General features: G+C 41.4%; 1 protein-coding gene across 2 annotated transcripts in view; it reads left to right on the top strand.

The window, feature by feature from the left end:
* The first annotated feature begins 8,231 nt into the window (after nt 1-8,231).
* KATNAL2 (katanin catalytic subunit A1 like 2) overlaps nt 8,232-12,074 on the top strand; it is a 53,696-nt gene continuing 49,853 nt past the window's right edge. For both annotated transcript variants that reach the window (XM_065889766.1, XM_065889767.1), the window contains exon 1: nt 8,232-8,296. In XM_065889766.1, the coding sequence (XP_065745838.1) occupies nt 8,232-8,296 (65 nt within the window). The remainder of the gene's footprint in view (nt 8,297-12,074) is intronic.

Raw genomic sequence — 12,074 nt, 5'->3', positions numbered from 1 at the left:
GATCTTCGTTGTGGCGTGCGGGCTTCTCTGTAGTTGTGGTGTGCGGGCTCTCTAGCTGAGGCACACTAGGGGCTCAGTTGCCCTGCGGCATGTGGGATCTTATTTCCCTGACCACGGATGGAACCCGTGTCCCCTGAATTGGAAGGCGGCTTCTTAACCACTGGATCTCCAGGGAAGTCTAACTCACCCATTTAAAGTGTGCAATTCTATGGCTTTTAAGGACAGGGGGTGACGGTTAAGGGGTGCAGAGTTTCTTTTTGGGGTAATGAATATGTTTTTAAATTATCATGGTGATAGTTGTATAAATCTGATCTGGGCTTTACCCAGGTGACCACCTTCAGGAAATTCAGGGCTGTCAGCCAAAGCCAGTGCAGTGTGTATCGTACTGAGGAGCACAAGCAAAACACTCCCGGCTGTTTTTTCTCAGCATCTTAGTCATAAGGGACCATTTGCATTAGTGCGTGTTTAGATTAGGAAGAGGCATGTGCTTTCGGAGTGAAGGATGGAGGGTCTCTGAACTATATGAACAAAGCAACTAACAGCTGTTAAGTACCCACCAAACACTGACCTGAGGCTGGCAGAGCACCCCACAGTTTGCAAAACACCAGGTGGAAATGGACCTGGTCAGTGTCGAGTGCAGTCCCTCTGGGGATATTCATGGCTTTCATGGCTCTTTAATTCAAATCCTTTTGTTCTCAAAGACCTTTGCGTACAGATGAGATGGATGGGCTTCACGTACAGCAAGACTGTGTTTTTCAGGAATTAAAGGCATAATCTCCTACAAGACGCACTCCTCCTGGTGCCGCAGGGTGACTAACTAACTGAGGTCTAGCCAGTAGTTGCTTTGAAATGGTCACTAAAATTGTGAGATTATGTTTGAGGAATTGTAAGAGACACCATTTGTTGCTATGTGAGCTCCGCTAAGACTGGCAACCACGGTTGTTTAATTTGGGCAAATTTGGCACAATTTTCGGCAGATTAGAACAGCAGCTTCTCTCTGGTCAGATGTGAATGTGCAGGGGCAGGAGTGGACACTGATGGGAGGGGTTAATGCAAGGGAGGAGTTGATGCAGGGAAGGGCACAGGCCGGAACCAGAGACCTCGGTTCTGAGTCTAACCCCCAAGCATGAGTTTGAGAATGTGGACATTTATAAACATATCCCATCAATTGTATTACTGCTTGTTTATTTTATTTTATTTTTTTTTCTGTACGTGGGCCTCTCACTGTTGTGGCCTCTCCCGCCGCCGAGCACAGGCTCCCGACGTTCAGGCTCAGCGGCCATGGCTCACGGGCCCAGCCGCTCCGCGGCATGTGGGATCCTCCCGGACCGGGGCACGAACCCGTGTCCCCTGCACTGGCAGGCGGACTCTCAACCACTGCGCCACCAGGGAAGCCTTACTGCTTGTTTAATATGCAGTTTTATTTTGAAAACTTGATTTGGACTAAATTTTGTGATGATTGTCACCTTTTTTATTATGTAAGTAGTAATTTGGAACTACCTAAATTTCATGAAGTACTTCCCTTCCTCATACACTAGATGGCACTACAGGCGAGGCAAATCAACTTAGAAAAATAGAGACTGACTACCAAGGCTAGTTTTGGTAAATTAGAAAGGCTTCAGTCTTCACCAAGAGTTGTTGTGTCAGCATCTTCAGAAAGATGAGGGAAAACTGCCAGTGTTGGACATCTTAATAGGATGTCGTTTTGTATAGTGGCTTTCAAGTTTTTTTTTTTACTGTGACCAACTGTGAGACGTCTTAGACTGGGATCCAGTGGACACACACATGCAAACGCAACAAAAGTTTCACGAAGCAATACTAAGCCTTCTTACCTGTTATGCATTCTGTGATAATTCTGTTGTGTTGAACTATGCTGCTTGTAGCCCACTGATTTCATGACCTGTAGTTTGACAAAAACAGTTTTCTAGTGGACCTATCAAGAAATATCAAAAAAAAAAAAAAAAAAAAAAAAAAGAAATATCAGTCTCTGCTTAGCACTTGGCACCATGCCAGGTACTTGGGGCGCCATGAAGAAATACTTAACTATACTTCTGTTTTCTCGGAAAGAGAAGAGTTAACTTGAGAAGCCTTAGAGAGCAACCCTGTAAGACACTGTAAAATTATGCCCCCAGACTAAAAAAACTGTGGAAGCAGATAATTGAAGTGAAGATATTATGGAATAGCTGGATCATGCCTAAGCTTTTACTCTGATATGAATTTTTTTTTTTTTTTTTTTTTTGCGGTACGCGGGCCTCTCACTGTTGTGGCCTCTCCCGTTGCAGAGCACAGACTCCGGACGCGCAGGCTCAGCGGCCATGGCTCACGGGCCCAGCCGCTCCGTGGCATGTGGGATCTTCCCGGACTGGGGCACGAACCCATGTCCCCTGCATCGCCAGGCGGACTCTCAACCACTGCACCACCAGGGAAGCCCTGATATGAATTTTTTTTTGGGGAAATTACATACTGTGAAACAAAAATAGTCACAAGAAATACATGTGTATTCCATTCATATAACATTCAAAAATGTAAAAACTAAACACTGTTTTTTTTAATGGATGTATAGTTGGTAAAAACTATAAAGAAAAAGGGAGTGATGAGCATAAAAGTCAGGATGGAAGTTACCTCTGGTGGGAGGAGGGGAAACGTCCGAAAGGAACAGCACGAGGGAGTTTCTAAGACACTGAAGGTGCTCTGGAGCTTAACCAGGGTGATGCTTGTTATTATTATTATTATTAAAAATGAATGGATGTTTTATACATTCTTCTATATGAATTATATATTTCATAATAATAAAAACATAGCAAAGAAGATTACTGTAATTGCCTTCTTGAGTCTTTAACTCATCTTGGTAAGTTGCTTTCCGGTTTTTTTAACTCACTCGGACAAAAGGGGTTTCTTCAAGGACAGAGGTAGAAATGTACCAAAGGTCAGTTTTTAAGAATGACCTGTCATACAGTTTTTTTTTTTTTTTTTTTTTTAATATTTATTTATTTATTTATTTGGCTGCGCTGGGTCTTAGTTGCAGCACGCGGGATCTTCGTTGCTGAGCGCAGGATCTTCCTTGCGGCATGTGGGCTCTTAGGTATGGCACGCATGTGGGATCTAGTTCCCTGACCAGGGATCGAACCCGGGCCCCCTGCATTGGGGGCGTGGAGTCTGAACCACTGGACCACCAGGGAAGTCCCTGTCATACAGTTTTAAAGCTCTCCAAATGTTATCAGATCTGTCCTTGAGGGCAAATTTGGATTTTAGAAAGAGTGAAAACTGCTAATAAAGTGCGTTCTTAAATTTAGTGAGGCACTACTTCAAATAAGAGGACTCTCCAACAGCTGAGGGGTGATTAAGTTATGGTGCATTCTCTACAGTCATTAAAAGTCATGTCTTAGAAAAACTTCTAATATCTGGGAAAAATATTTACAAAGTATTGATATTTTTAAGAAGAAAAAGCACAGGTTATCAAAACACATGAGAAGCCTATTTTGTAAGAAGATGGAAACAATGTGACCAAAACATCTAATTTTTTTCTTGTGCCTTTATGCATTGTCCCAGTTTTCTACAGGGCCACATATTATTTTTGTAAATGTGGGCTGGGGAAGACTGTGGTCATTAATCTACATTGAAGACAATTTTAAAAGAGGAGTTTCGGAAATATTTTGAGCAATGGAATAAAAGCATGACCTGCTGAGGTAACTACGTTGAAGGGTGACTCCATTTAAATATATTAAGTCTGATATATTTGTTTAAAAATCAGTTAATAGTTTAAAAAATAGACATTTTTAAGAGCAGTTTTGCTTCCACAGCAAAATTGAGTGGAAAGGGCTTCCCTGGTGGCACAGTGGTTGAGAATCCACCTGCCAATGCAGGGGACACGGGTTCGTGCCCCGGTCCGGGAAGATCCCACATGCCGCGGAGCGGCTGGGCCCGTGAGCCATGGCCTCTGAGCCTGCGCGTCTGGAGCCTGTGCTCCGCAATGGGAGAGGCCACAACAGTGAGAGGCCCACGTACCGCATTAAAAAAAAAAAAAATATTGAGTGGAAAGTATGGAGAATTCCCATATACACCCTGCCCCACACATGCACGGGCTTCCCCAGTATCAACCTCCTGTGTCAGATGAACCTACCTTGACACGTCATTGTCACTCAAAGTCCGTAGTTTACATTAGAGTTCACTTCTGGTGCACATTCTATGGATTTTGACAAATCCTTAATGACGTGTAGGCACCATGATAGTATCATATAGAATAATTTCACTGCCCTGAAATTCTCTGTGCTCTCCCTCCCTCCCTCTTTTCCTTAATGGTTAAAGCAGACGTACAATTTGTCTGATAGGCTACAGAACAGGCTATTCTATTCAAGCCAAATCACGTATATGCCAGAATGACTTCCCCATACCTCAATGTGTGAAAATTTCTTGCATTGTAACCTTTTCAGATTGGCTTTTTTTACTGAGTAATATGCATCTAAGTTTCCTACATGTCTTTTCATGGCTTGGTAGTTTATTATTATTTCTTTACTACTGATTAATATTCCATTGTGTGGATGTACCATACTTTATTTATCCATTCATCTACTGAAGGGCATTTTGGTTGCGTTCGGCAATTATAAATAAAGCTGCATCAGCAGCTTCAGTGTGCAAGTTTGTGTGTAAACCTGTTTTCAACTCTGGAGTAAATACCAAGGAGCGTGACTGCTGGATCATATGGTAAGGGTATGCTTAATTTTGTAAGAAACCACCAAACTGTCTTCCAAAGTGGCTGTACTGCTTTGCATTCCCACCAGCAATAAATGAGAGTTCCCATTGCTCTACATCCTCACCGGCATGTGGTGGTGTTAGTGTTTTGGATTTTCACCATTCTAAGAGGTGTGCAGTGCTATCTTCTTGTTGTTTTAATTTGTCATTCCCTGGTGACATACGATGTTGAGCATCTTTTTATATATTTATTTACCATCCATATATCTCCTTTTGTGAGGTGTCTGTTCATCTCTTTTGCCCATTTTTAATTGGGTTGTTTATTTTCTTATTGTGGAGTTTTAAGAGCTCTTTGTATAATTTTAATAATAGTTCTTTATCAGATGTGTCATCTGTAAATATTTTATCCCAGTCTAAGTCACTATTTTTTGTGTTATATATTTTATTACTTCAAGGATTATAATTTTCCTTTAATCTCCTTTTCTCTTAGACTTCTGAGAACTTGATTTCATTTATTTTAGCCTGAATTCAAAGCAAAACATTAAACTAACAAAAACAACAACAAAATGTGTATAAAACTGTGATAACTAAAATGCAAATTAATTTTTTAAAAAAGCAATAACTACCTTTTGAGTGGCAGAAACCAGAATACCTTTTCGTTGAAAAAGTGGTACTCACTATACTTCCTTCACAAGCTCTTTGAAACACAGGTTGCTTCATTTTCTTTATTTTCTGGCAGTGTGAATAAAAACTTATTACCGTAAGCCACAAAACTTTATTTGAATCATTTTGGATGGATATCTTTATAAAATAGTGTTTTACCTGCCTACATAAACAGCAAATATTGAACATAACTGACATTGAATCATAGGAGAATAGTGCATTCAAAAAACAAGAACAAGGAAGTTCCTTGGCGGTCCAGTGGTTAAGACTCTGCACTTCCAATTCAGGGGGCGCAGGTTCTATCCCTGGTCGGGGAATCAAGATCCCACGTGATGCATGGTGTGGCAAAAACAAACAAACAAATAAATAAATATGGGGAAACTGGTATATGTCTTAAAAAAAAAAGAAGATGTTGTGAAAAAGGAATCAGAGAATAAGAACAAGCTCTTGGAAGTTAAAAATATAATTGTCTAAATAAATTCTGTAGAGTGGTTCAAAGACAAGGCCAAGGAGGTTGCCCAGAAAATAGAAAAAAGAGACAAAGAAAAAGGACACTATAGGAGAAAAAATCTTAAAAGATCAATCCAGGTTATATCCCGTTCAATTAATAGAGGTTCTTAAAAATAAACTGGAGAAAACATAGAGGAGTAATTTATCACAGAAATAATAAAAGACATTTTCTTTTAGATTGGAAGCATGAGAATGTCCAGCTTGACAACGGCCAACACAGTGAATGGAAAAAGGCTGGCACCAGTGAAGTTGTATAATTTCAGAACACCAGAGTCAAAAATGAGATTCTAAAAGCTTCCTGGGAATAAAAGATCCTTTACCTGCAAAGGAATAAGAATGTTATGCCCTTTCAAACTATGAAATTTTTAAATAGAATAAAAACACTTTCAGGCATGCAAATTCTCAACCACATTTATCTCCGTGTACCTTTACTTTAGCGGATGTGTGCTTTACTAAACCAAACCAGTGACCAGTAAAGGAGAAGACTCCATTTCTAGGGGATCCAATGCAGGAAAAGTGTCAAAGGGAAATCCCTGGATGAGCACCCATAGCAGGCCTAACAGTCAGCAGCCTAGATTGGAGAGGGAGGGTGGAGGCTTCAGGGAAGCCATGGCTGGGGGGAGTGTAACTGACACATTGTCTGATGTATTTGATGTGTGGAAAGTGATGTGAGGGGCCTTTAGAGGTATGTTGGGATTTGAAAATTAGCAATAGGTATATAGAAAAGTAACCAAATTTTTAACATGAAGCAATTCTTCATTCCAAGGAAAATAATGTTGTCCAGAAGTGGTAAAGTAACCACAGTACTTTTTGACTCAGCAACATTATTTACACAGTCATAATAATGTAATCACTGCATACTGCTATAACTGTAAGGGGAGGAGAGGGTGAGAAATCTGTAAGGCAGCTTACTGCTCATCTACCTTAACAAGAAGTGAATAGTTTAATGTCTAATATTCATATATTATAAAACAGTGATATGTTTAAAAACATGGAGGCAAATATCAGAAGAAACAGCTAAAGTAATTAAGGTTGTTGCCTCTCAGGAGTGGGGGGAGGGGGTAGTGGAGTGGGACAGAGATTAGTGTTTTTCCTTACAAATGTATAGTACTATATCACTGAGCCACACACATGCTACAGCATGGATGAACCTTGATGACATTATTGTAAGTGAAATAAGCCAGTCACAAAAGGACAAATGAGCTCCCCCTATACGAGGAACCTGGAATAGGCAAATTCACTGAGACAGGAAGTAGAATGGTGATGGCAGGGGTTAGGGGGATGGAGTTATTGTCTAAAGAATATAGAGTTTTAGTTGGGGAAGATAAAAAGTCCTGAAGATGGATGGTAGTGATAGTTGTGCAATTTGAATATACTTAACGCCACAAAACTGTACACTTAAAAATGGTTAAAATGGTAAATTTTATGTTATGTATATTTTATCACAATGAAAAAGCAACTTAAAATGAAAGAAAATATAGTACTATTTGATTTTTAAGTAACTATGCACTTTTAATTTTATTACATTAATTTTTAGAAAGTTTAGATGAATGCCTGAAAAATTTTTATGTCATCAATGTGTTTGTGCCTAGATTTTATGACATAATTTGGGCCGCTCAGGGGCCTTTTTTGCTTTCATCCAGTTCTTGCCTGTGTTCTCCTTAGATAAATGTAAGTTATTTTCAAGTAAGGGAAGTATTAGTGAAAGTAAATATTTTCTGAATACATTTCAGGGGAATTTGAGATACCAGGTAACGTAATGTAGCACATTAATACTGTGAATAAAAGTGCAAATTCATCCAGCTTGAATAAGCACATTGTTATGCAGGAATGTCCCCTTTATGGCCTCTGCTCCTCAGCGGATATTCTAAGTGCTCAGCTGCCGGGTCCCCCTGAATGGATTATTGGAATTCATCTCCACGTTTGTGCAGGGTCTGGGTGGGACTCCGAGTGAATTTAAGGTGCAGTAGCAGGTCAGTACCTGTGATGGTACATCTTGATTTCTGGCTCATGAGTTTATCATCACTTTCCTTCACCTGGTCCAGATAAACGTGCATATATTTGTTCCTTTGCGGTGATAAGCAACAAAATGCCAATTAGCTTGGCAGTAAGAAGTTAACTAGTCAAGTGCAATCCCAATCGAAATCACTGTACCTTCACTTTACAATTGAGAAGGCAGCTCTGAGAAGAAAATAACGATGGAAAACAACTTTATATATCCTTAGAGACGTCAAACTGCCTTCCAGCCTTTAAGTTATGCTTCTTGCTTTTGACAGGTTACATTTACCATCAAGGGTTTATTGCTATAAAAGGAGTGTTATATTTCATTGTCGTCTCACCTACATTTTCTTTTTTGTTCACAGTGCGAGATGAGGACAGAAGCACGACGAAAAAATCTGCTGATTTTGATTTTGCATTATCTAACACAAGAAGGGTATGTTACATTACAAATATTTACAGAGATGATTCCTTTCTTTCTCTGACCTCTGCTTTTCCAAATACTCACTTTTAAAAACAGTTAATAACTTTATTTTTTAGAGCAGTTTTCTATTTCCAGAAAAATAAAACAGAAAGTGCAGATAGCTCCCATACACCAGCAATACCCTGCCCTGCCCCGTCTCCCCTGTTACTAACATCTTACACTGGTGTGGTACATTTGTTGTAATTGATGAGTCAATATCGATATATTATTATTAGCTAAAGTCCATAGTTTACATCAGGGTTCGCTCTTGTGTTGTACAGTTCTACGAGTTTTGACAAAGGCATAAAGTCACATATCCACCATTGTAGTATCATACAGAATAGCTTCCCTGCCCTAAAATCTCTTGTGTGCTACCTATCCCTGCCCACCCACAGCAACCTAGACACATACTTTTTTTTTTTTTTTTTTTGCTGTATGCGGGCCTCTCACTGTTGTGGCCTCTCCCGTTGCGGAGCACAGGCTCCCGACGCACAGGCTCAGCGGCCATGGCTCACGGGCCCAGCCGCTCCGTGGCATGTGGGATCTTCCCAGACCGGGGCACAAACCCATGTCCCCTGCATCGGCAGGCGGACTCTCAACCACTGCACCACCAAGGAAGCCCCAAGACACATACTTTTATTGTCTCATTTACCTAGATATTTTTCACATTATGCATTTGAAAACTTCATTAACAAAGCTACCCAGTTCATGGGATACTTTCCCTTTCCCATTCAGGTTTGAAGATAGTGTAGGCCATTCAAAGAAGGTTTCCGGGGTCCCACTGCTTGCTGGCTAACGTACATAAAGATAACATTCTTTCTCCCCAGTTTTCCTTCTCTCGGAATAAAAGTATTGCATTTCCCTGGACGACCCGTGCTCAGATCTCTTTCCTGTGCGATGCCCATTCTATAGCTGGCAGGGGGAGGAAATTTGGAATCATTTGAGTTTGGCCACCTACCTCATGTGCGAGCAGTTACATGAAGGCTGCTGATATGCTGGGAGTTGCGAGAGGGAGAGAGACCACCAAGTATCCGAAGGCTACTCTTTAGAGTTTCCTTTCGTTTCAGTTTTCAGCCAGAAAGAAAATATTCAGGTTTCAGGGTTCGGGCTCAAAACTTTCAAGTCAGAGCAGTGGTTCTCAACCTGGAGAACCCCTCAAAGGACATGTGGCAATGTCTGGAGACCTCTCGGGCAGCACACTGGCATCTAGTGGGAGGAGACCAGGATGCTGCTAAACATCCTTCATATGCGCAGGACAGCCCCAAATGTCAATCACGCCAGGATGGAGAAACCCTGCCTTAGAGCAGGAGGAACCAACCAGCTGCTGTATTTTCCCAAAAGGTTGAAAGAGCATCTTTTCCTCTGATAAACATAGTAGCTATCAGTGCACTAGAAGAGCTACCATAACTAAAAGCCACATTTGAGAATCTAGCAACCCTAGTGCTGAGGTAGGAAGGAAAGCTGATGAGGGCGGGAGGGTAGGAGGCAGCTGGGACGAGAGTGAGGAGTTGATCCTTGTTTCTTGAGCTGTGCCAGCAACAGCTGTTTTAAATGAATCTAGTGCCTTCTTGAGGGGAATGACCGTTCTGGGGACCTTGAGGAATTTTTTCTGTTAAATTTTAAGGGAAGTAGTATTAGGGTCCCCATTTGAAGAAATCGAGGCTCAGAGGAGTCTAGGAACTTACCAGAAGTCTCCTGGTGCTAGGTGGGGGCACTTTTGAGGCCCGTCTCACCCCAAGAGTCTTCAGGGTCCAATTCCTCTGCTCCAGTGTGGAAGATTTAGTTTTGTTTGAGGGTCACCTCAGGAAAATCAGAATGTATGTGGGGCATATTTTATGAGTTTTTAAAAAAGTGATGGCTTTTTAAAGTCAGAAAATGAAATCACTGCAACTGTACTTAAGCATTCTTTTATTTTCTAAGTCATTGAAGGATTTGAATTTTTTTGCCAAAATTTCAGAGGCACTGCATTTTGGTGACCAACTATAACACTGCACTTCTGAACAAACTTTGTTATTGAGTAATCTGATTTATTTTCTCCCCTGGACTGACCACGTAAGATCTTCAATTACAAAATGTGGCCTTTTTCATAATACCTTAACATCACAATTTTGGAAATGGCCCTTTTCTCAGGGTAAATATGATGAATTGTATCATCTTTAACACAAAAACGTTTTTCAGTCCACTTACTTTGAAACAGTTTTATCAGACAGTTCTCTTTTTGGTGTTGGGGATTTAAATTTTATTGAGGAAATGGCTCATTCTTTCCACATCACCACCAGTCCCAGACCAGAGAAATGAGCCCCTCTCCACCCACCATGGTTGGCAGGCAGGCCAATCAGGTGATGCTCAACTGCTAAATCTCTGTGTCCACACACAGCAAGGGGGTGGAAGTGAGAGCCCGAGTAGAGAAAGGCTGACTTTGGTCCTGTCTGTGCCTTTTTTTCCCCATCTGGAATATGAGAGTGTTCCTGAAGTTGCTCCTCACTGTTCACCATCCATCCATGGAAAGCAATTCCAAGGGCAGCGTGGAGCTGAGTGTTTGCTCTAAGACAAGGGCTGGCAGGTTGGCGTGGTAGGGGGGCTTCCTGGGTAGGAACACAGACTCAGGAGCCAACCTGCCTTGGTTCAAATGCCCACTCTACTCTTTGCTAACCAGTGACCTCGGGCAAGTTACTTATCCTCTTTGTTCCTCAGTTACCTTGCTTGTAAAATGGAGTAATGGAAGATAGTATTTGTGTCAGGCAGATGTTATGAGGATTAAATATGTGACATGCTTAGAATAGTGCCCGGCACAAAGTAAGCGTATATGAGTCCTTGTTATTTTTACTATGGAGGAGGTAGGAATTGGATTTTATTCTTTTAATACCCAACCTGGGTTCAGCAAAGGACTTGAAGCAGTGGGAATGTGGGTTTGGCACATTTTACGTTACCTTTTGATAAAATCTCAGCTCCATTCAAAAAACCCTGAGCTAAATTACCTCAGGGCAGTGTTTTCTAAGTGCATGGAACACTGAAACAATCGTTCTGCAGAATGTTAATTGATGTAACTTTATTTTTTTATAAATTTATTTATTTTATTTATTTTTGGCTGCGTTGGGTCTTTGTTGCTGAGCATGCACTTTCTCTAGTTGCAGTGAGTGGAGGCTACTCTTCGTTGCGGTACGTGGGCTTCTCATTGCGGTGGCTTCTCTTGTTGCAGAGCACGGGCTCTAGGCGCACGGGCTTCAGTAGTTGTGGCACACGGGCTCAGTAGTTGTGTCTCATGGGCTCATTAGTTGTGTCTCACGGGCTCTAGAGCGCAGGTTCAGTAGTTGTGGTGCACAGGCTTAGTTGCTCCACGGCATGTGGGATCTTCCCGGACCAGGGCTCAAACCCGTGTCCCTGCATTGGCAGGCGGATTCTTAACCACTGCACCACCAGGGAAGCCCAACTGATGTAACTTTAAAAGAGCTTTATGGTCAAGTAAGCTTGGCAAACATTGGGTTAAACCGGGTTAAACAGGTTCTCTTATTTCAGGACTTCTCAGATCCTCTGACTTATTAATGTGCAATGGGAATATCTGTGCTAAAGTCACAGTATTCAGGGCTTTGCAAACCAATTTGGCCAAGGAACCCTTTTTTTCCTCAGGCCAACTTTAGGGACTAGTTTTCAATGGAACACTGAGAAATGCTGCCTTCATAGATTAATTGACCCTTTTAAAACCTGAACTCACCTTACAAGACCCCAACCTTGTGAGCATTGTATTAATAGA

This window comes from Phocoena phocoena, chromosome 13, assembly GCF_963924675.1.
Source record: "Phocoena phocoena chromosome 13, mPhoPho1.1, whole genome shotgun sequence".
In the NCBI taxonomy this organism is placed as follows: Eukaryota; Metazoa; Chordata; class Mammalia; order Artiodactyla; family Phocoenidae; genus Phocoena; species Phocoena phocoena.
This window is presented reverse-complemented; position numbering and strand designations above follow the sequence as displayed.